The sequence below is a fragment of the Perna viridis genome, chromosome 2, assembly GCF_037379345.1.
Source record: "Perna viridis isolate PV_CMFRI_1.1 ecotype Kerala chromosome 2, ASM3737934v1, whole genome shotgun sequence".
Lineage (NCBI taxonomy): Eukaryota > Metazoa > Mollusca > Bivalvia > Mytilida > Mytilidae > Perna > Perna viridis.
The window spans coordinates 36,023,369-36,048,202 of NC_142446.1; the positions used below are offsets into that span (position 1 = coordinate 36,023,369).

The 24,834-nt window shown below is 30.3% G+C and overlaps 2 protein-coding genes across 7 annotated transcripts in view; both read left to right on the forward strand.

The window, feature by feature from the left end:
• Window positions 1-24,788, forward strand: part of LOC148624839 (serine/threonine-protein phosphatase 2A regulatory subunit B'' subunit beta-like) — a 39,064-nt gene extending 14,276 nt beyond the window's left edge. Inside the window, exons 3-16 of one of the 5 annotated variants that reach the window (XM_088567812.1) lie at window positions 461-820; window positions 4,885-4,988; window positions 5,626-5,737; window positions 6,139-6,213; window positions 6,903-6,989; window positions 7,335-7,491; window positions 8,830-8,878; window positions 11,593-11,679; window positions 13,357-13,501; window positions 14,872-15,021; window positions 15,541-15,644; window positions 16,425-16,475; window positions 17,952-17,963; window positions 21,649-24,788. In XM_088567812.1, the coding sequence (XP_088423938.1) occupies window positions 461-820; window positions 4,885-4,988; window positions 5,626-5,737; window positions 6,139-6,213; window positions 6,903-6,989; window positions 7,335-7,491; window positions 8,830-8,878; window positions 11,593-11,679; window positions 13,357-13,501; window positions 14,872-15,021; window positions 15,541-15,644; window positions 16,425-16,475; window positions 17,952-17,963; window positions 21,649-21,805 (1,650 nt within the window). In that variant the 3' untranslated portion in view covers window positions 21,806-24,788. Of the gene's footprint in view, window positions 1-460; window positions 821-4,884; window positions 4,989-5,625; window positions 5,738-6,138; window positions 6,214-6,902; window positions 6,990-7,334; window positions 7,492-8,829; window positions 8,879-11,592; window positions 11,680-13,356; window positions 13,502-14,871; window positions 15,022-15,540; window positions 15,645-16,062; window positions 16,108-16,424; window positions 16,476-17,025; window positions 17,080-17,951; window positions 17,964-21,648 lie in introns of those variants that run through there. The other 4 variants (XM_088567815.1, XM_088567816.1, XM_088567817.1 and 1 more) reach the window with 4 other exon arrangements.
• LOC148624840 (NFX1-type zinc finger-containing protein 1-like) overlaps window positions 22,803-24,834 on the forward strand; it is a 123,088-nt gene continuing 121,056 nt past the window's right edge. Inside the window, exon 1 of one of the 2 annotated variants that reach the window (XM_088567807.1) lies at window positions 22,803-22,928. The gene's annotated coding sequence lies outside the window, so the exon portion shown is untranslated. The remainder of the gene's footprint in view (window positions 22,929-24,834) is intronic. The other variant, XM_088567808.1, reaches the window with a different exon arrangement.

Below are 24,834 nucleotides of genomic sequence, written 5' to 3' on the forward strand. Positions count from 1 at the left end.
GAGTTAATGGATGGAAATATTCATTAGTAAAGCTCTAAGACACTAAAATCAGTCCAAACCAAACCCTGAATAAGGATAAAACTTATTCATGATGCAGAGAGATTACAAGCCACATGATTTCTGAGTTACTTCATTATTAAATTTCTTGGGATCTTGAACATTTGTAAATTGAATTACTAGTTAAAGTGGTATGGTTTTACAAGGTTTCTCATAAACTGTTTAATTTAATATCATGTCCAAGCAAATAAGCTGATGATTATCTAAATTTTAGTCTTATTGTCCAACTATTATGCGGTAACATTGTAATGAAACTTGGTATGCATGTTCCTCAAGATGTGAACTCACTAAACTTCATGCACTCTGTTAATACTATCAAATAACCTTCTGCATTGATCTCATTTGTACTTAGATTATGTAGATCAGTATTTTTAATTGAATATTATATTTTTTTAATTTCCAGACAAACATATCTATTCAGAATGGAAAAGATGTGAAAGACTCCTTAAAAAAAGACAGTACAAGTGAACTAATAAAGGATCGTGATAAGGAAAACAAGGAGTTATCTCCCTCTCTGACAACAGGGACATCTACAATAACTACAGTGACAGTCTCTGATTCTACAAAGGAATCTAAAAATAAACGGGACAGTGCAGGAAAATCAAAACAGTTAAAAAACCTCAATATTCCTAAATTTTATTATCCTTATGGGAAACCAATAAATAAAGAAGAGACTGAAAAAATCCTTGACAAAGTATCAAAAGAGTTCTCTAAACTTGAAGGAGGAAAAGCTTTCCTGAATAATTTTGGACCAATTACAAAGGTTTGTAAAATTCATTATCAAATACTTTCAAGTTTTTCATCTCATCTTTAAAGGCTTTCAATTGGTTGTGCCTTAACTCACTAGCTGTGAAATTTTATTTCCTTCTTTGATATTGAAAACACTAAGAGCTGACAAGCATCAGAATGCATACCCTATCATTTTTAATTTCTTTTGTCTACCCTAAAGTTTTTTGCCCTAAGTACTATTAAAGTCTGAATGTGTCTCCAAAACAAACCAGTCAAAAACTTCTGAAAATATTTTGCCTCGCTATTGACCCTAGTTTTTAGAGCGTACTAACATAAACACAGTTAGTTACTGAAATTGGCCCCATTTTAGACTGTTGAATAGTTATTTCTGTAGTTTTCTTTTTTTAATAAGAACAAAGTATAAAAACTTATTTTTAAATCAAAAGCCACAAGGAAATCTAAATAATCTGTAAATAAAATTCCTTGTGCAAAAATACAAGGTACTTAGTAGAAGAAATATAACACAATCGAAACTGAAATAGTAGCTTTTTATGGCAAGAGGGTTACTCATGTGTATAATGTCAAAAAGAAATGTTAATAACTTTAGTCATTTGGTGTTGGGGGAAAAAGGGGGATCCAAGTGTAGATTTCCTAAAATTTGATACGTTTTAGGTGACACCCCACAATTCTTGATAAATATTTCTAAATCTGTGAATACAAAAGGTAAACCCATAAAATTCCTACCAACATCTATCAAGAAAGTTAATGCCCTCAAATGTAATAGAGAGAAAGAAACCAGACAAGTTTAATATGAAATTGAACGGTTTTGCAGAAAATGTAATTACGAAAATTTATCTCTTACTAGAATGTAATTACGGTAACACTTTTGTTTTGGGCGTTTTCTCTGCCTGTTTGGAAAACTATTTATACAAATTAGATCATGAAATCAGGTAAATTCAGTGATAAAATCTCATGAAAAAATAAGTAGATAACTATCATAATTAGTACGGAAGTTAAGAAAGGATGTGAGTTACGTTATTGATAATTAGGCATGAGTCTCATTAAGCCTAGAGAGATTATATCAGAGTATCAGAGCTCATCACCTCAGCTGACACTGATGAAAGAAAAATATATTTTATGGCTGGTTCAGAGTATATATTTTCATGCAATACTGTTCAGTATGCTGTAAAAATATTGCTAGCTCATTCTGTTTTCTTATTCCTGTTATGATTGTTCATATGTAATTTCTAGACTTTGTCTTTATTTTTCAATTAACTTCAAATAATTGACTACAGCTTCTTTAGTAGCTGTTCTTGTTTTTGAATTAGTACCTTGTTAGTAAAGGTTACCTTTTCATAGCAGTTAAATTTAATGGGTAGAATGAAGAAAAAATTCAAAAACCTTCGAGATCAGTCTTAATTTCTATTATGAAGAAAATTTTCAATTGATATAGGGTTATCATTTTTTTTATTTAAAGTCTGTCTTTCTGAAATTGTAAGAGGTGTATGCTAGGAAGCTTCTCTTTTCTGCCCCAAGAACTTCCACTAGATCCATGCAAAGGCAGTTTGTTTCTTTAAAAAATCCGCAACCTTGGTATATTAAAAAAAAATTAAATCTTGTAAAGAATATCAACTGTTTTACTTCCCACTAACAGTAATATGTTTGATGGAGATTCAGTATTAGAAGTTGGCATCTACCTTTAGTTCACAGGATAAACAATAAACTGCTAATAGTTCTCAAATTCTGTCTTGTAATATAAAAAGTCCAGAACAATGCCAGCAGCTCTTTTATTTTTACCATATAATATCTCAGGAATAAAATTATATCAATCTGCAATCTGTTTTTATGCTATTTCTTTATAAAATGATGTTGTGAAAATCTTGGCAAGACTTGAAAGAAATGAATTAAAAAGCTAGTTGGATCTTTTTGATGCTGATGATTTCACTTCGTATGTATAGTCTGTTTTTTCAGAAATCTCATAACCTTTCTTTTACATAATTAAACCAGATGTAACCCATGAAAACATCTTTTTAATAATGTATATATTGTAAATTAAGGAAAAATTACTGAAGAGAGGCACATGCTAGTATCTTATTATGTTCTTAAACATCTAAGGTGAAATGACTATAAAGTTGAAAGAAGGATATTTCTGGTTATCATGGATAATGCTAAATTGTACCTGTTTTTAAGTGAATCATAGTAGCTTTATCTCGTAACTTGCCTTCTTTCTTTTTTGAGGAATACACAGTTACCTCCCATTTATAGGAGAAGAACTTGTGCATGTTAGTTTTCAAGGTTTCGGCTATATACATGTAAGAAAAGATTACTCTGCAAATGGAAGACAAATCTAGAATTCAAATCTACGACTCTGTATGTTACAGAGAAAAAAAATTCACCTCAATTTCAGCTTGTTGCTTAGTATAATTTCTTGGACCACTGCTTTGCATGAAAAGTGATTATCAAAGCACAAGTGATGATTTCATTTAGAAATTAATATACCATGCCAGATCATTATTTATGTACAATTTTGTTATAGTTTTCTTTTTACTGACATATTTTAGTATTAGTATACTTGTTTTTGTCTGACCGTCTGTTTTAGTTCGTCTGTCCATCAATCTATTATCATACATATTGTTCTGTTATTCTCAGGTCTGGTGATAACTCAGAAATACTTATAAGGAGTTTAAGAAAATATTTGTTATAATGTTTGTTTTGTCTGATTTTTTTTTGCAAAACTTTAACACAAAATTAAGTGGGTATAGGGTTATCATGTAGGTAAGAACAGCTGTTATAAATGATAACAATTTTCAAGCTACCAGACATTATGTTATATAGTTATTTTTAAAAAGGAAAGCATGTGTTAGTCTAGTTAATTTGACAAATGCTAACATTCCTTAACCTTTTAGTTGTTGATATTAATGATTGATTGATTGATTGATTGTTGGGGTTTAACGTCTGAGCAGCAATATTTCAGCTATATTCAGACGATGAACATGAAATGGACGATAAAATGAACATGAAATGAAAAATGGGATGGGACACAAGGATGATAGGGTCAACAAATTTTGATTGCCACATGACAAAAGGAAGGGATGGGTAGGGTCGGGCAATTTAGCCTCCTGTGGGGGATTGCAAAGGTTCCTACTCCTATCGAATGCCACAGCAGGATTCTTTGACGTGCAAGGAACGTGACAGGTTTTCCGTATTATAGCCTGACGACGCCAGCATGTAACACACCAGGAGTACCCCATTCCACCACTTGGGGCACACATCCCGGTTGCTCTGTGGGCAGAGCGCCTAGCCCCTGGCTAGGTTTCTGAGCAGTATTTAATTGCCTTCTACTACCAGCTTAGCGCTGCTGCGGGCTTATTCTTTTAACACCCGGACCTGCACGGGGCTGTTGATATTAAGCTCATCTGCCAAGACTGTTGCAATAAGTGATGAATCTAATTTGAGAAGTAACTTTTTCAATGAAAATGTCTATCTACATGTATTGTATTTGATAAACAAGTTTTATCTATAATATCAATTGGTTATTTTTTTTGGAATGCAAGATTATCATTGTCCGTTCATTGACTATTTGTTTTGCCAAAGGGTTCAAATATAGAATTCAAATAAATATTATGAAATTGATTAAAAGAAGCATTTACATTCTATTATGGTTATAAATTGGGTACTAGGTGAAAAGTGTTCAATAAGAACTCATTTATAAATTATAATCATCAAGACAAGGCTTTGTGGCTATTAATGAACAAAAGAATTACTCTGCCATAGAATCAGACAAATCAACTACTCTGTCAAAAAGCACAATTTTTCTATTAAAATTTCAGAAATATAGATTAATTTTTTAGATATGACAATCATTTGTTTAGAATACTTTGTCAGTGCTTTTTAAAACTTGTTATATTTTGTCAGTCTGGACAACTTATGTTCTGCAAAACAAATAAAACAATTTCCTTTCTACTAAAAATGTTCAAATTTCATCAGTGTTTTTATTACAGTGAAGCAGACCATTTTGAATTCAAGTTAGTTGTTTAAATAGTAGATTTTGGACATGCATACATTTTGCCACACTCTAAAAAAAACTTGTACTTTCAGGTTATAAATCTACCTCTATACTGGAAGAGTTTGTTGTATGTTGCTGCTGGTGGGAACAAAAATAGCTATGTTACGTTCCAAATGTTCGCTGTGATGTGGAAAAAGTAAGTAAATTGAAAATATTGTTCCTGCTTATAAGTATCTTTTATTAATGTTTAAGAAAAACTTAAAAATAAACCAAGGATGAGGAAAAGATATATTAGAAAGGCAAAAGGCTGAGATGATGTACACCAGTAAGCTGAAAATTGTTTTATATCAATGCGATTTTTCATGGCAAGAGTAGGAGTGGTAAAGTTGCTCCCATAATCAGAATATCACAAACACCAATAATAATCAGACTATCTACTAAAACAAGGGAATTCAATAATAATGCAAATATAACTCACTCAAATACATGTACAAATCAATAAAGAAGTTTGGATCGTCAAAGTACAACAGTTCTTTACACATAGAACACATTATTTACAGCAGTTACAAAGTGCACACCTTTTCAGTTCCTCCTGTTATTCCTTGGGCAGAAGTTAACATCACTATCTTTTAAAACTTCAGGAAATGTACAAACGTCAATTAGTGAATTCTAATGTTTTTAAATGTAGAATCACAATATTTCTTCAGTCCTTTTAACAAGTTTTGCATATGTTTCTGATGTTGGGGTTTAACATATGGAAACATAAATATAATGCAATTTTTCTTTGTATTACGAATACAAATTGCAAGTGCACCATTTCATTATATTTTTAGGGTATTTGCTGTGTGCCATGATCCAGCCTCTCGGTTTGTTAAGTTAATAACAATACACAATCCACAAGGCAAGGACTATTTAGAAGAATCAGATTTTATACCTCTAGTACAGGTAAGCTTATAAAGAAGATAAATCAAATAATGCATAGAAGCCTTGGTTTTATATAGCAATAACATCGGATAAATTTAAGTAGAATCTGTTAATTGGAAATACTCCATAATGAGGATCATAATATAAGAAGTTATTGAACTTAATGTATTTTAGTTCCTGTATTAAAATAAAATTTAGTTGGTTTTCTCAGAGTAAAGAAAAATGATCCCTGATATTTTATAAGTTTCAGACCCCAGTACCAAGAAGTACCCTATTAGCATGTAATCTCATACTATCTTTTAGCTTGCTCCTCTTTCTTCTGTAAAAAATATGGAGATGTCAATTAAGACAGTCATTAAAAGACATTTAAAATGCTAGATACTTTAGTTACAATACACATTTACAACATTTTTCTTCTTCAGGATATAGTAGATACACATCCCGGTTTAACATTTTTACAAGAAGCTCCAGAATTTCATTCTCGTTATGTAAATACTGTAAGTATTGGAAAGGACTAAATGCAAAGTTGAAAGTTAGAAATTACCCTGATATAAAATATAACATTATTTCCAACTTGAATCGCATTGAATTACATTTACTGCATTTGTTTAAGAACTTTAAATTTGTTCAGGGCATCCTTAAAGGTCCTTTTTACCAGTTTCTTATTATACTTGTGTAATAAATATAAACTGAATAACTCTCAATCCAGTGTTAAACTATCATATTGGAAATATCTGTTAGAGTTATATTTGAGTGTATACATTTTAAAAAAAAATTTAAAAACTGAAGCATGCAAAATTGAACAAACATATAACAACTGTAAGCACCACTAAGAGAACAGAAAAACTGAATGAGAAACTGATATGGCTCCAAAAACTTTGGAGTATTAACTAGCTATACAAGCAGGGATGATTTTCTTTTTCTAGTTGATTTCCACTATTTCAAATCAGGATTTTACCATTACAATTTTGCCAATTTCCACTTCATTAGTTGACCTTGTGAAATCATCTCTGTACAAGATATCCATATTAGGTAACATCAAACACATGAAACAAATGCTTTGTCAGTTTTTACATCGAAAATTACATCTAATGTGCATGAAATACTTGACATCATAAAAAAAAATCTCAACTGTATATATTTTGTCAAGATTGGAACTGAAATGTTATTTTAAATTCAATTTTAGGTGGTAGCTAGAATATTTTACTGTGTTAACAGAAGTTGGTCAGGGAAAATAACTGTTACAGAACTTAGAAAAAGTAATTTTTTGTCTGTAAGTATTATTACAATTTGTTGCTTATTCAGAATAAAAGAGTGCTTTTTGTTCGGCTTAGAAAAAAAAGTCTAATTCAGATCTGAAACTTTTATTTGTTTTTTCTCTCGTAAACATTAAAACGGTAGATTTATTTAATCAAATGTCACACTACACACTAACATACTTTTCTGCCACATAGAAGAGCTGGTGTTTTCACTAAGATTTGAAAAGTGGATAGCAAAACCTATTACAATGCAAAATTTAATACATATAATTAACTTGGTGTTATACTTGTTGATGCATTTCTTTTTAAATATTGATTTAATGGTAAATGTGTACGTAATTAGGACTGTATATTTTCAGACCTTGTCTTTATTAGAAGATGAAGATGATATCAACCAAGTGATGGACTTTTTTTCTTATGAACATTTTTATGTGATATATTGTAAATTCTGGGAATTAGACAAAGATCATGACCTGTTAATTGATAAACATGATTTGTCTCGCCATAATGAACACGGTAAGTGTATAAGAAATTATGATTAACATATACAGTCAAACCTCGGTAGCTCGAACTCCAAGGGACCATTGCAATGTGTTCGAGTTATCGGGAGTTCGAGAAATTGAAGTTCATATATTTCCAGATTTTTTTCGTAGCTGGTCCGAGTTTGACTTTATCGTTAAAAATTGCCTTCTTCCTACGAAGTTGTGTTAGTTCGTGGATCTTTTTCATACGCTTTCGGAAGATTATGTTGATTTGTGGACATTGAAAATGCTGTGTTTGCTTTTAAAAACGTTGAGAGTTTGCATTCCTTGGTCAATAATTTGTTTTTATTCGATTTTTCTTTCATGCTTTCATCATACCAACTTGGAATATTTTCAAACTTCAGTCAGTACTATGTTAAGATCAAAACTACCTAATTAGTGATGACTTAATTATTACCTGTAATTAATTAAAATGACACTGACTAGTGATAGGGTTTCAGTTTTTCACACCTTTTATTATCCAAGCTGACAAAATGGCTCACGAGTTAGAGTTAGTGAGGGTTATTCTCTAAGATTTATTACCGAACGGACTGACTAGTCAGTTTGAGTGTTCGAAAAATCAAAGTTTGAGAAATCCATGGTTATTTATATTGATTATATAGGAGAAAATTTTGGTACTTTGAATTGTGTTAAGAAATCCCAGGTTTTCGAAGTTTGACTGTATAAAGAGATAAACAGATAATATACTGGTTTTTGATTGTGGTTTTAAAAGACAGGTTTTAATGTAATTCTTGACAAATTTAAAGTATGCATGACAATTTCAAAGTGCAAATTCTTTTCATTTGTTTTAAATTATATTTCACAGTGTGCAGATAATGTAGGTCTTTTAAGAAACCAATTAAAACAATCCTGATTCCAGTTTTGAATGGAGGTGATTCAAGATCTAGGTTTTGTTCAGTGCAACTTATAGAAAAGTATTAATCATTTAATATTCCCTGGCTTAATTAAATTTTTTTTTATGAAATAAACAATTTTGTAAAATGTTTTTATAACAGGAAAGACCTCATAATTGATGGAAGGAAGTACAATATACAATAAAGTACAAAATGAATATCACTATTATCAAATTTCTCTTATGAGTGAATTAATTATTGTTGTAATTAGACCACTTTGCTAAAATACAATGTAGAATTTCATTATTTTTTTATTTACTGGTGAATAAAGAATCCTTTAATATTGATTTTGACTCTACACATGGAACTTATCTGTTATTCAATGTTCAGAGCAGCATTTGATATTATTGCTAAATGAACAAAAAATGAATGACAAAAAAGCCAACATTAATACAAGTAAAAAATGTATATACTTTCAGCTGTGAATTCCAGAACAATAGAAAGAATTTTCTCTGGTGCTGTAATGAGGTTTGTACTAGTCAGAAAAAAATCTGTTTTTAGGTCATTTCCTAATATAATACAGGAAAAATTGCAACTTAAATGCTACTTATGTATATTCATAATCATAAGGGAAACATATTTTTATCATCTGATTTTTTTTATAAAAGCAAAAACTTTTTTCAGTTGTATAATGGTATCACCCTGTCGATGTTGTTGGTGTATTTACAGAAACTTGAGAAAAACTTGTACAATCATTTGGAATTTAAACACATTGTTTTTAAGAACATGGTCGAGAGCCCTATAGTTTGTTTAGGTTTTTGTCCTACCCCTTATAGAAATAAGGGGCTAAAATGGAGAAAATGGGTGTTATCATTAGAATTGATAGAAAAAGCTTATTGTTGGTCTGATTTTCATGATTTATATGTCAATCTGTTCCTCTTGAAATTCTGTTTTGAAACTTTTTCACAGGGTAGGCTTATCTTTAACAGTTTAGGAGTTAAAAGGGTACAAAATTTAGCCATGCCCCAAAAAATGACTTTTTATACGACCTCAAAAAAATGGTATGGCACTGTCGATGCCTTCATCATCTGTAGACACTTGGTTTTCATGTGATAGCTTGTTGGTTGATCTTTATAAAATTCTACAACAAGGTTCCTAAACACAAAAGGAAGGTTGGTATTGACTTTGGGGATTATAGCCCAAACCATTTTAGAATTATGGGCCAAAAAAGGGTCTAAAACAAGCATTTCATAGATTCAACTATAAATCTCCAGTAAAAGCATAGGAATGTAAATGATATTGTTTCACAATGTTCTATACCACAATGGTCAGACTTGGATTGATTTTGGGGATTAAGACTTTAATTTTTCAGAAATAAAGGGCCAAAACTTGCATTTGCCTGATGTCACGTTTATTTTTTGTTAGATTTTGAGAATTTGTTTTTATTGGATTTCTTTTAAAAATCCCTGCCTGCATTTGTCAATCTGACTATTTTCAAGTTATAAGGGAGTCAAATGGGCCATACCCCAAAAAAATCATTTTAATTTTTGGTCTGATTTCAAAATTTTTTATTGAATTTCACATTTTGTGCTTTATTGTGTTTCCAAACCAGTTGTGTCTATAATGCATTGTAAGTCCCTATGCATAAGTGTGTCAAAATTAAAATTGTATCCACACGTGCCCCAACTGTTCAGGGTTTGACCACTGTGGTTGTGTCATGCTGTGCGTGGCAAAGCTTTATATATATAGTGCTACACCCCAAAAAACTGACTTTTTAATTTTTGGTCTGATTCTGAAAATTTTTAATTATTTCAAATTTTGTGTTTTATTGTGTCCAAACCTGTTTTTGTCTCTATAATGAACTATCCCTACACTTTAAGTGAATCAAAAACTAATATTATGCCCACACTTACCTTGAACTGTTCAGGGTTTGACCACTGTGGTCATATCATGCTGCATTCTGCAAAGCTCTTTATTATGTTTTTTTTTCAGTTCAAAACATTATGAATTATGTTGTTATGTTTCCTTTTATTAAGTAAAAGCTTAGATGTGATACAGAGATGATGGAAAAGTACTCATGAGACAATGATCTGTTAAAAAAGATAACAACAAAATAGCAATTAACTTAAGGTTAAGAGTTAAATGACCTATCATTTGATTTAGACACATCAGTTGAAAGTGAACATATTTGTAATATGAGATCTCATATTTCAAATCCATGCATGCTGTTTTTTACATGGAATAGTCCCTTAGATTCTACTGTGCTATAAGAATCAGCATTTTTTTTTGTAACCTCCACTGCAATTATAGGTGAATATCCTGAGAATACTTTGTGACTGTCATGTTTAAAGAATTCAGTCTAGACATATATACAGTTTATTCAGGATGTTGTTTAGACATCATTCTCAGCTTATAATTATAATTGCAAAAATATTAGACATCATTCTCTATAAGTAATGATAAAAATTGTAAAAAATATGAGACAAGTCAAAGAGTCAGATAAATGAATTGTGTCAATGTCTAATGATAAATTATTGGAGTTGTTCATGCTAAGAAAATAGGTGATGAAACATAGAAATGTTGATTATTTACTTAAGATTGTGATTGCTTAACCATGCACATGCTTCAGACTCAATGATGCTGTGTGTTGCAATGTAACATTTTCATATCTAATTCTTTGCTTTTGTTATGATGGGGTAAGTTTCTATTCCAATATAATTAAATGCATCTAATCATTTTTGAATTAGGTGTTTCTCGCAAGGAAATATATCAATTTCAGGAGTTAGACCTAGGGTAAGGGAAACAACTCTTAAAAATCATTGGAACATTTGTATTCAGCATTTTACATCAATCACATGCAAGCATCAAAGTAACTGATTGATTTCATTCTGTTTCAAAAGAAATCTTGATAGGCATTGGTGAAATTGAATATGATACAAACATATCACTGATTTCAAGAGTTGTTTCTCTTACCCTAGGTCTACCTCCTTAATTAACTGTTAGGTAAATTTTATTAAGAATAAAGATTCATGTACATGAATAAACTATGATGACAAATCATGCAACAAAAACCTACAATATAGATCCAACAAACCAGAAAACTACCCAATGAACAAAACCAACACACTTTGAAATATTGTTACATTTTTCTCTAATTTGAAAACAATGTATGTATTTCAGTTGTTTCTATGTAAAATCCATGTCAGCATGTTTTATAAAGATTTGATTGGTTTTATTTCCAGAGGGAAAACAGCTTTAGAAGGAAAGATGACTTATCCACAGTTTTGTTGGTTTTTATTATCAGAGGAAGATAAAAGACATCCTACAAGGTAGACACTGTTTTCAACGAGTGGGTGTATATTGGTATCACCTTGTCTTTCTGTCTTTCTGTCTGAATTTTTTCTTTGCAATAATCTCTGCTCTCTAAGAGTGGAGTCAATTGTTCTGTGTTGCATTATATAGATGAGCATAGTTGTAAGCGATTTTAGTTGCTCTCTTATATCTTTTCTTGTTTCTTGGGACTTCTTGGAATAGAGAAAACTTACTCACAAAAGTCTCAGTTGTCATTTGATGGATAGCTTTTGTATTTGGTGTGTGGTTTTGATACAGATATGGCTATTTTGTAAGCATTTTTGTTGCTGCCCAAAATTAACTTCCCAAATTAAAGTGGGAGTATACCTAGTACATGTATGACAATGTGTGCCACTATATGATTTTGTTGTTTTATTCCCATGGATTCAAATTTTCCTGTACTCATTGGATGTAAAAATAGAAACACTCAAATTATTATATAAAAACATTAAAAGTAATTCTTCCTCATATGTATATATGATATTTCCTTGATCCCAAGATTTACATTACAGATCTGGACTGGATTCCTATGCTGTTTAGACTTTCACACAAAATACAATAATGTAACAGTTTATGGATTTTATATTTAAAATGCCAAATTTAAGTTGAGATATGTACTTCCATTTGTTTAGTTCCATAAATCTATAGAACAGTGATGATAGTTTGTTTTTTATTGTCTACTTAACCACGACCTTGTTCTCTCAACTTAAGAAATATCTAGTGATTCCATGCCTGCTTCAAAAAATTGTATGTAGGTATTTAGGAATTATTTCAATCGTTTATATTTTTAAGATTGAAGATCAATGTATTTTTTGGTATCACTTTTTATGAAAGAAATTTTTATTAATAAAGTTCAAAGAAAAAGTCTTTACCAGTTGATTTTTCCTGAATATTTTAACAATTTTTTTAAATTGAGCCTTGTTTTACTTTCATGATACTGTGGATGTGACTTTGTGAGAAAACATCAGCCATGAGAACAAAGATAAAATAAATTCACATATTTTTACAACAGAAACTTGAAATCTTCAATCTTTGGGAAAAAAACAGTGGTATAATAACCTGTTGGTACTTATTATATCTCTTATGAAGCTGACTATTCCAAAACCTTTACCAAGGAACACTCTAGAATTTACAGTTACTTTGAAAGTACTTTAATTCGTGGATCAGTGAAGAAACACAAGTTTGTGGATTCTTAAATTTGTTGTTTTGAGGTTTTCAGTGGAAATCTCCTTTTCATTAGGAACCAATATTTGTGGTTTGGCATACCCACAAAAACCACAAAATTGATACCCCCCGAACAATAAAACTTTCACAGTAGTCCTTAGATAGAGACACTTATTGATTTTTTGGTCATGGGTCAAAGGTTAAGGCCACAGAGTAAAATTTAAATGATGTTTTTTTGGAATATTTTTTATTGCCTTTGCTCATATGGTTTAATAACTTTAGTAATGTAAGTTTTCATAATGGTTAAGATTTTTACTTTCTTTAAACACATAGTTTTGTGTCTTACTGTCTGTGGTATATGTTGTTAGATACCCTATTCTGATTTGTGGATAATACCTAGATTTATGTTTAAAATTCTGTTTTTTTCTGAATACAGGTACGGGGTACAGTGTTACAGGCTTTGATAAATGTTAATTTTTTTGTGTTTACAGTATAGAGTATTGGTTCAGAGTTATGGACCTTGATGGAGATGGGGTGATCTCAATGTATGAGATGGAATATTTTTATGATGAACAAATGCAGAAGATGGAGGCTTTAGGAATAGAAAAATTACCATTTGAAGATTGTCTATGTCAAGTAAGTTATTGAAATTAATTTAAATGAAGGCACAGCAGATTTTCTATATTCTACTGATAATTACTGTTGATAGAAGTGGTTTGTCTTCACTATGTTTGGTGTTTCAAGAGATTCTTTAATTTATCTGTTTTCTGTGACTTCTGAGCAATCAGTCGTTGGTTCTTTATCATTTTGTGAGACATACATAGGTATGTATGCAAGGCCTAAAAACCACATTTCATAGAAGAATTAGGTTAAATGTTTTCAAAAATGAAGAAATTTGTTGGCTTCTATGCCCTTATTCCACTGTACTTTATTCAGAATGAAGCTGTAAGGGGAATTTTTGAAATTTTTAAAAAAGGAAATTTTGCACTTGTTTGTATGATAGAGTTGTTAAATCCACGAATTCAAGAATCAACAAACTGATAATTTTTCCCTAAACCACAATAATTGGTACCCACAAGTAAAAGTACTTTTACAATATATTTTAATTTTCATGATAGTTAATTATCTGTTAGGAGGTAGGTGTCACCTGGATTTTGCTATCATAGTAAAAGAAACGTGCACATCTGCAATGTCAGTATAGTTCATATTATGTAAAACAAAGCATGGAATGAGTTACGTATGCACACACTTGTCAAAAAAGATTGCACGATTGCACCAAATTTACCTGAGAAATTGTTCTACGGTTGTGCACAGTCAATGTTCAGAAAATGTTTTACAGTTGTGCACAGTCAATGTTCAGAAAATGTTTTACGGTTGTGCACAGTCAATGTTCAGAAAAAGTTTTACAGTTGTGCACACTGACATAAATTTTGCTTTCATAATATGTTTGTATGATACTGAGTTTTATTCATTGTATGGTTAAAAATAAAACAAGTGTAAAATGTAAGTGGTGAGTTTGAGTTAGTCTTATTAATAAAATGAACACAAATAATGGAGAAGTTTGTTACCAATTAAATGAAACCCAAGGACATACAAAAAAAATGGGATATTAGAAGGAGGTGACTACGTTGGGAAGATAGCATACAAAAACATGCCAATCACCAAATTATAAACTCGTTGACTGTTTTTAGTAGCACTGTCAGATGTATTGTGTAACATTTCATCAGTTTTCAGACGTATTCAGTTTTTTTGCGCAAACATCTTATGTGCGCATCTGTAAATCGTGAAATTGTGTGCAAATGTGTTTCCCACAAAGCATGATCTTCATCTTAATCATTTAAATCCTTCAATTTGTGATCAATAATTACAATGTTTTAACACATGTTATGTAATTAGTTTCTCTTGCACACCTATATTATTCAACATGCGAAAAAAGCATGTATTTAAATTCTATTACATTTTTTTCATTAAAACTGCTTTAATGCTAACAAACTTTTTTCTTTCAGATGTTAGACTTGGTTAGACCGAAGGACAATGAAAAGATAACTCTTGCTGATCTCAAAAACTGTAAATTAACACACATATTCTTTGACACATTCATCAACCTTGATAAATTCCTGGATCATGAACAGAGAGATCCGTTCTCTAATATGAGGGTATGTTAAACTGTTGGAAATCTATTTTCAAAAACTGTATTTGATCTAAAAAAAAATATTTATAGACAACTTAATATTGATAAAAAATGGGAGGGAATATTATAGGGACAGAGCCGTTCGGATGTGGGTATTTGAACACAGATGCACATCATGTGTGTTATATGTAGTTTCACATCAGCAATATAACAACTTGACAGTGCATTATCATTACTTGAGTAAAAATAGCTCTGTCCCTCATCGGCAAAACCTCAAATTATGTAAATAACACATTCAGTATAGATGAAAATGTATTGTTTCTTTTTTACAATGAAGATTTCAAGGAAGATACATTTACCATAAATTTAAATTTTGTTCATGTTTTATAGCATTTTTTTGTATACTTTATTACTTTCATGAGACAATATAAAGGCAACAGGAAATGTCATGAAAACTGGCCTGAGAACAAAGAAATTAACTTTGAATGGCCATTGTGGTATTTTTGTTGTATTTTTCTAAATTTTTGAATTTAATTGATGTTAGGATATGGATTCTGATATACCAGAGCCATCAGACTGGGAGAAATATGCTGCAGAAGAATATGAACTTTTAGTGGCTGAAGAGGGTGCAAATGATCAAGAGGAAGTGTAAGTTTACATTTAAGGAGAGATAACTTTGTTTTTCTTCCTGTCTTTTTTAATGGCTGACATAAATGCTTTTGTTTTTGAAGTATTGAAATAAATAAGCTAGATTAAGCCTATTTTGAGTGAGTAGGTTGAATCTGTTTTTAAAATGGTTTATTTGATTTCATTTGTTTTTTAAATGAACAAACTGTTTTTTTACAATTTTTATTTCAAAACTCTTGGATACAATGCACATTTTAAATTATTTTTTATTTACCTTATTCAAAACAGGCCTAATAGTTACAACTTTTGTTTAGGCTGAGTTTTAATTCTTGTCTGTAATGATGCTTTTATTTTTTTTTATTAAAACACTACATCATAGTTCAGTTTTATATATATTGTATTTTTTACTTAGTGTGTCTTTGAAATTATTGATTTTCAGAATCTTAGATTTTACAGACTGATAATTGAAAAATGTTGAAAAAGGGTAAAAATAACTACATATAACCTTTAACCCTCCATGCTTGGGTTTGATATTTTTAATGCTTTTATGGAAGCATGGTAATTTAATTCTAAGATTTTGGATTTGGATTCCCCCCTAATTTTGCTTGGCATGCATAGATACAACTTTGTAAGAATATATCTTCTTCTTGTGCATTTTTGTTTTGAATCAGAAGAAACTGCTTTTTAGTAGTAGTCTCTATTGAACAATTTTCTCCAGGCAGGTAAATATTGTTTATGAGTGGCTTTTAAGTTGTGAATTGATTTTAATCAGAACTTAAATATGATTGTCCTTTAAAACAGAAATAAATCAGTATCTCCAAGTGAAGAGATTGATATTGATAGAGAATTGAGGTAATAGAAATGGGTGGCTTTTTGCTTCCTTTCCTTGTATCCTGAGAGTGTCTATTCCTATATATTAAGAAATTATGGCAGCCCTTAGTTATAACATGTTTTTAAGTTATTTTTACTTTCCTTACATAAAGTCTATTTTTGGCAAAATTACTGTAATATCTAAGCGTTCTGGTAATTTTTGGCTTCTGGACTATGAAATTAACTATATCTGCATTGATAGAACTTTGGTAATTGTTATTCATTCTGTTTTGATTTGTTTTGATAAGATTATTCCATGAAACATTTAAAGCTTCAAATCTTTGATTTTTAATGTTGATTAATCTTTAGTTTAAAGGGCATTTGATAAAAACTTTAGTTTTGAATGTTTTATTAAACAGCTCTCTTGTCAGTTGAATTCCTAAGTACCAAAAAATGTCACCCTGTAATGTTGCCAAACTTATAGACATAAATACATCCTACATTAAAATTCTACAATATTATCATCAATTATGCATTTCAACATTCACAGTGTGACTATAATCTAACTCTCATATTCACGTCACATTTTTAGTTTGATAAACGACAGTTTGTCGTCATCCTCATTTCAATGGTGATATTAACTAAGGTAGGTGACTCACAGTTACTGTTGTTCTTAAGATTTGAGTGAGCTGCATTCTAATTGAAATTCAATGGAAATTTTGTTGAATATTATAAAACTGAAACATGTTTTCATTCTTCTGTTAAGGAATAGAGAAAAGAAAAACTTATGAAAAATACATTTTGGTAATGAAGATTTTCCAAATGGTATCTGAAATATATACAAAAGGCTTACATATTTTATTTGATTTTGGTAGAAAAACATTAGTATGGTTTTATAGGCCAAAAATTTTCTTTTTCAGTACCAGCTTTAAACATGTGATCAGAAGGAAAATTTAAAAAAAAAAAATTTTTGCATGAAAATTGTTAGTTTTTTTTTGTTTGTTTATTTTTTTTCTATCACTTTAACCATTTCTCAGAAACTGTGCAGTACAATATAATCTCAAAATTGTTGGGGTGCTTATTTTCCTAAATTTTATTGAAGGATAAAATACAGTTTTTTTTTTGATAATTGAATCCTAGAACTCACAATTTATCATACCAATGAGTTTGAGCTAAACCATAAAAATTAAATAATTTTAAATAGCTACTCGGTACATGTTCAGTTGCCGTGTTATAAAAGACAATGCTCATTGAGATACATCATAAGCCAAAACACAAACCCGAAAAAACAGTTAAAATTTTGTTTCAATTTAAATGTTGTTTTCACAAAGCTTACACCACTTTGAGCCATTGCCATTAATATCATTGATATATGAGAACTCATTTAGAATGTAGCTCCAATCATTTGATGGATTCTGTATTCATCTGAATGTTGTATTTTAAATCTGTCAGTCTGTTGTCTATTATTTCTTCAATTTTCATTTTGTTTTATGTAATTTTTCATTTCATTTCATCTAGTGAATTACTCGGGTATGAAACTGTAGAATTCTAAAATAGATAGTTATATACTCAAGACAAACATGGCCATGTATGAAGAATACTAGATTCAAACTATGGTTAAACTTGTATTAACTAAACTCAGAACCTAATTCCTAATTAACCAAAATCTTTCTGATCCAAACTGTTTATAATTCATTTCACATGTGTGATTTAATCCCAACAAACACATTCTTTCATTCTGAAGGAGTTTGGTTTCCACAAGTTTCACTGTTCATTAAAGAAAACTGAAGACATCTCAATTTTTTTTTAAATTACATAATTTTTCAAATATTTGTCAAAAACAACACAGTGTATATCAGGTTATATTTTATGGGGTGCTTAGTTATTTCGGTGTATATAAAAACACAGAAACTTATTTTTTTATTGTTTTCTTTGCATTCATTTTATTAAGAGAAAACATTGATATTTTTGCATACTGCTTCAACTTTGAAGTATTTTTCTAGCTTTTAGGTACATATGTTCAGAAAAACCAAATATGACACATGTGCAGTTATGAGGCTACAAAGAATCTAGTTCCTTCATTAGACCAACAGAAACACTAAGGGCTGTTCCATTTATAGATATGATGTACCTGAGGAAGGCACTTTTTCACCGGGAAGCCACCCATAGAAGTTATGTTATGTTTTGTATTGAGCTTTATATTTTGTCAAGAGACTTGGACACCCACCCTTATATGGTACAAAGAATAAAAGTGCCTTCCACCGTCACTCATGTTTTAGTGAAACAGCCCTTATGACATAGATCTTATATTGTTAACTGTATATTCATTCATTTTTTTTTAAATATCAAAATATATTTTGTACAGAAAAGATATCCTCCACCTTGGAGACTTTGAGAGTATTTATGTGTGTTATCATATATTTTTTATTTATTTCACTTAGATTTATTCTTTCTTTGATCAGGGCTCTTAGTTACACAGTATTGATACATTTATGAAACTGTTTCATATATGTTAAATTTTATAGCATTAAAGTGGGGTAAATACACATTATTTTACCAATACTTGTTTCATCTGCTGATTGGTACTTAGAATACAATGAAGAAATTGTTTGTCCTTACCTGACTGATACTTAGTCATAGCACTCATCATTTTTACATACTTTATCCATGATGGATTTATTGTAACCCCCCCCCCCCAAACAAAGTATGGAGGTAAATAGGAATCACCCTGTATGTCTGGCTGTCAACATTCCTTGTAACCACATCTTTACCTAAACTGCCCAAGGCATTTCATGAAATTTCATCGGAAGGTTTGGCATCATATGTAGATTTGTATGGACAAAAATAATTGTCAAAGGACTCCAAAGGGCAATAATCTGAATTAAGGGCTTTTCAAGGTAAAACCTTCAAAGTGCAACCCCTTCTTAAACCGGCAGAGGAATTTTAATGTTATTTTATAAGAAGGTTAGATATCATATATAGATGTACATGAAGGAATATTATTACTGTTAGATGACTCCAAAGGGAGATTATCAAAATTAAAGGTTTTATATTTGAATCCATTTGAAGTATTGGTACCCTCTTTGTGATCTTGCTCACTGTATTTTAAGTTTTCTTGATGGGGGTGGGTGGGGCTACATACTGATTTTCATGTCTGTCTGTCTGTTTATCTTTCTGAGAAATAGATTTTGCTTACATTATTAAGTTAAGTTACTCAGTAGACAAAAATCATCTTTGAGAAATTTGAGGAAATCTTGGTTTAAACCAGTGTAACTGTCTAATGCAGACTTGTCCATAATACAAGTAACTCTAAATGATTTCTTTTCCCCTAGCAATCACTCAACCATAATTATCTTTTAACTCAATGCTGTCTACCACAAATATTACCATTGTGTATTTTCGATCAGAAATGTACTGGTACAACATCTTAGAAGAAAAAAATGCCTACTTGCTTATTAGTCTCATGAGTCAAAGTTGAACAAACACATATTTTTTTTAAAGACTCACTGACTACAAATACATATATTTCATAAGCCTATCAAAACTAATGATATCAGAATATTGAAACAATAACACCATATTTTAACTGACTGTTATATTATTGATCCAAGAGTCATGTTATCAATACACCCCCTGTGTGATAGTTCTACAATGTTAAGTACAGTATCATCTAAGAATCATGTGAAGAACTATAATTGTGACCCATCAGGAAAGTTTGTGAACTGTTTCAAACAACTTTAGATCTTACAGGAAATAATATTTTTTGGTAAAACCAATAAGAGTTGCATCTAAAGTTGGGAAAGTAACAAAATTTGTCAAAACAGTTTAATTTATTAAAATCTGTTTTAAATTATTTCCCACCTGTTTTCAAATCACAAATTAGGCATACTAGATACATTTACACAATATAGAAAGTTGACACAAAAGTATACACTTGTCATCCTTTGCCTAATTCTTAGGTGATCATGTACCTTAGTATAATGCTAGTGGTATATATAGTTAACCTGCATGTATATCTATTATCTATAGATCTTATCTGTATCTGATTATTATATCTCTAATTTGATCTTCAATTCAACATCCTACCTAATCTCAGAAATTATGTTTAAATATGCATTGATTCTGAATGTACGACAGGGATTGAATTTCAGAATTTTTTCCACTAGCTAAATTTAGCAAGTACTGAAAATTTACCCTCGCTAAATTTAAGTTTTTTTAGGCTATTTCTGGACTTTACCTATATTACATACAGAATTCCACTGGCAAATTTTAGCAAGTGGAAATAGTTTCTACCAGCAAAATTGAATTTCAACTTGCATTTAGCGAGTATTTCCCCTTAAATTTGATCCCTGTACGAATATGCATTAATTCTGCAATGTACGAATATGCAGTGATTCTGCAATGATCATTAACTTGAATATTTACAAATTAGTGTATTTCATAATCCAATGTTCATGTTGAAAGATTATATTCTGGTAAAATTTGCTGCAACATATGTTTTCATGTTTCAAAACTTTAGATTCAGTATATTTTAAAATATGTTGTCAACATTAGAACACATTTAAAGATTTTCTTTTTCAAAAATCAGATGAAGTACCAGTATATGTATATTATAATTTGTTTAAGCTTTAAACATGCATTAACCAGATTAAAATTATTATACGCATGTTTTTAATGAAAAATACATGTTGCAATTTTTTTTGTACATTGCAGTTACTTGTCTATTCCAAGGCTTTCTATAGATATGTGGGTTGATTTTTATAGGCCTGTTTGTGTCCTTCTACTCTTGCTTGGGTTAAATTGATTGATTACATTTTATTGGGAATGAAGCCGTTTATACTGAATTTTTCTCATTTTTGTGCATGAAAAAGGGTCTAAGAAACTAGAAATTCATGTTGAATGGGGAAAAAACTACAGCCAACTCTGTGGATGTGAACATTTATGAATCATTTGTTTATGTACATATCAATGATAGCGTAAGAATTATTTTATCTGAGAAATAAACTTAATATATATATATTACTTGCAGGTACTTCCTTCCCTTTGTATAAAACTTGAAATGTAGGGTTCTGCTTATGTGGGAGCAGGAAATTAATGTTAGAGTTATATATTTTATAGTTTCATTCTGATGAAGTGAAGTGTAATATCTAGGAAAGGGTATTCATTAGAGAAAAGAAGTTACAAAATAGTAAATTTTATTTTTTTATTTTTACAGGCATTATGAAGATGATTTTGAGCCAGATGAAGATGAGATTGAGGAGAAAAACAAGTTATCGTCAATTGGAGATCAGCGTGTCTCCCAGAATGGGCGATCAAACACTCCAGAGGACGATATCTATGATTTTAGTCACACAAAGAATCTAGGTTTTTAAAAACTGAGATGTGCCAAAGACGTGATATTGTTTTATGTTCTTTAGTATATTGATATATGTGATAATAGGTTGTGCCAGATAACTGTTAACTAATTACTAATTGAGTGTACATTGTATATAAATAGCAAGCCCTGCTTGTTCATTTATTTGATACAGAGTATCGATATAGAAAGTTCTGTGGACTACTTATATTCTTTTTGGTTTTGACTTTTTTTGATAAATGAAAGAAAAAACATATTTGTAATATTGAGAACTGAAGTATCATGAAAATGACAAACAGTTTCTCAAGAATGATAAGTCCTTTTACAATAAAATATCCTGGCCAGTAGTTTAGGAACTAAATAGAAGTTTACATAATACATGAAAATGTTTTTAGATTAAAGAAGAGGTAGTAGGAGTTAAAAACTCAAATAGATAATATTGAAAATATGTGAATCCTTTATTGGGGAGAGTCAGTATAATAGTGAAAGTGAATCTTCAAGCTCTGTAGTGATATCAGTAACAAATTGACTATGTAATACATGTACAATGATTCTCAGGGAAGTTATTGGAGAAAGGGGGTTTTGTTTGGGAAAAACACAAATTGTTATATATCTTAGCAATAACTTCCTTACTTTTTAAACTGCTGTCTAAACACCTTACCTGTATATGATTACAAAATGTATTAGCTTGCAAAAATAAAAAATTACTTTTTTCTTTACAATACAAAGTTGAGCTGTTATTAAAGTTTTTCATGGAAAGGTTTAATTAGGGCAGTATTCGGACCTTTTAAAGATTTTTAAAAAGTTAGAAATCTGCCTTATAATCAAAACTAAGTGTTATGTGAACAAAAAAGTGTGTATTTAGGTACTTCCATATGTACCATATTTGGTACTTGTTTGTGTACTAAATGTGTTGTTTTACAAGTATAATCTACACCTATCATTTCATATTTCAATGATCATTAACATGCTGAATGTATATATCATATCATCATTTTATGTCAATCTGATTAAATTTTATCTTCTTTGATGTCCCACCTCTCTTTGCTGATAGAAAATCAAATCTCTCTGGAAATTACGTTTGGGGCCAAGCTGCTTAAAGATGTAACAATATCCTATTTGATATAGCATCATGATTTGTGGTAAGTTATATAATAAATTGACCTTTTATTCGATCATGCTGAAAATTTGAGGGTAATTTATGTAATAGATTTCGAAATAGGTCTAAAGAATCGAATTTAATAGCTCCCTTGAAAGGTCAACAGTAAACTTAATTTGCCACATCAAATCCTCAAAGTATCGGCAAAAAATACGGAAGCATCAGCAGTGGGATGATTCAAATATGTCAAAATCCAAGAACATGGTCTAAATGTGAACACATGAAACCGAGATATTGATGCCTCCAAATCTTCAAATACAATTAAGTTGTCTTGTAATAATAATTCTACCAGCAGAGAGTAGAATGGACAAAACAGAAAAGGTTTAGTTTACACGAGGTTGCATTTAATACCAGTTGTAACAGTTTGGTCATGTTGGAAGTACCTGTTTGGAAGAATCTCAAACCATTTAGCTATAAACCGTTTTTTAATATATTTATTGCTTTCTGGTTTGTTAAGTATTGAGTTCCTGCTTGCTAGTATAAGATATATATGTGTGGTGTGTTTAATGACTTGGACAAAATAAATTTGTCCCTGAAGCTAGGATTTTCTAACAGGAATAAACCTTTTATTTTTGTAATGATACAGGATTTTAATTGTCTTGACAATAATAAAAATAACATTTTTAAGGTTTATAAGATATATGATGTATACATATTGATAAAGAGTATTTATCTAGTATTTGTTTATCTTAGTTTATAAATAAATAATAATAGATAACTTCAACAGATCAAGATTAATGAATGTTTCCAGCTAATGATTTTTTTAAATTAAAGACACTGGGTACTTGTACATCTGAAGCAGTAGCCTAGTTTGCTAGAGAGCAATGGTGGACCCAAGAGGGACGGGGCACCATATGGCTCATAAAACTTGGTTGGTTATCAAGTCAGATTTGTAAATCACTGGAATGGTTCCAGTCAGTGGGTCACAGTCTTTAAGGAATTTCTTGTTCTGCCACTTGAAAGCCTTCTTTAGACCCAACAGATGAAAATTTTATCAATGATTGTTGAAGTGGGGGGATTCTGATTGGAATAGTATGGGAAAAGTTTCCTGATAATTTATATTTCCCTGTTTCCAGACAAAAAATTATGGTCTCTGCTTATGACATATTCTATGGCTAAGGAAATCCTATAAGGGTTTCTATTGAATACGTTTGAAGTTCCTGACTAAACCACTAAATGTGTAATGTGGTGGACCACCCTTTGCCTTATTTTTAGATTGAACCGTACTGAAATTATTGAGCACTATTCAGGCATGTGCTCTAGAGTTGCAGAGGTTATATTTATAATCTAAAATTAAGAAGTGGAAAACAGTTTGGTTTTTTTTTTGGTTTGAAAACCCTAGAATTTTGCCCCTTCTGTGTCCCAAGTTAGTTTCAGAAATATTAATTTATACATGTACACACAACCTTATATTAAACAGATTTCTGCAGTTTCACCAGAATATTGACTTAGTGATTGCTGTTGTGCCAATCTTACACTTAAAAAATATATTACTTTAATTTGTATTTCTGTATATTCATTTGATAGTTCCTTGAAAGGTTTGAAAGTCATTTTCATCTATTCCTCTTACAGATCAAGAATTGAGTAATTGAAGGTTATTTTCAATATGAGTGAATTAACCTACTGCCAGCAATCTTTTTTATTTAGGAAATGGGAGATGACTCCCATTTTAGATTACATTTGTATGCATGAGATTTTGTTGACTTGTTATGGATTGTCATTATGCATATTAGTGTTCCTGCCAAATTTCATTGATTTTAATTGGATTATTATTGAATTATGAAATGTATATAATTATTGCAACTATTTATTAATATGAAATGAATAAAAGAAATCTAGTGCACATTTTTCTTCCTTGTTCTACATATATTAATTTTATTCATTACTCA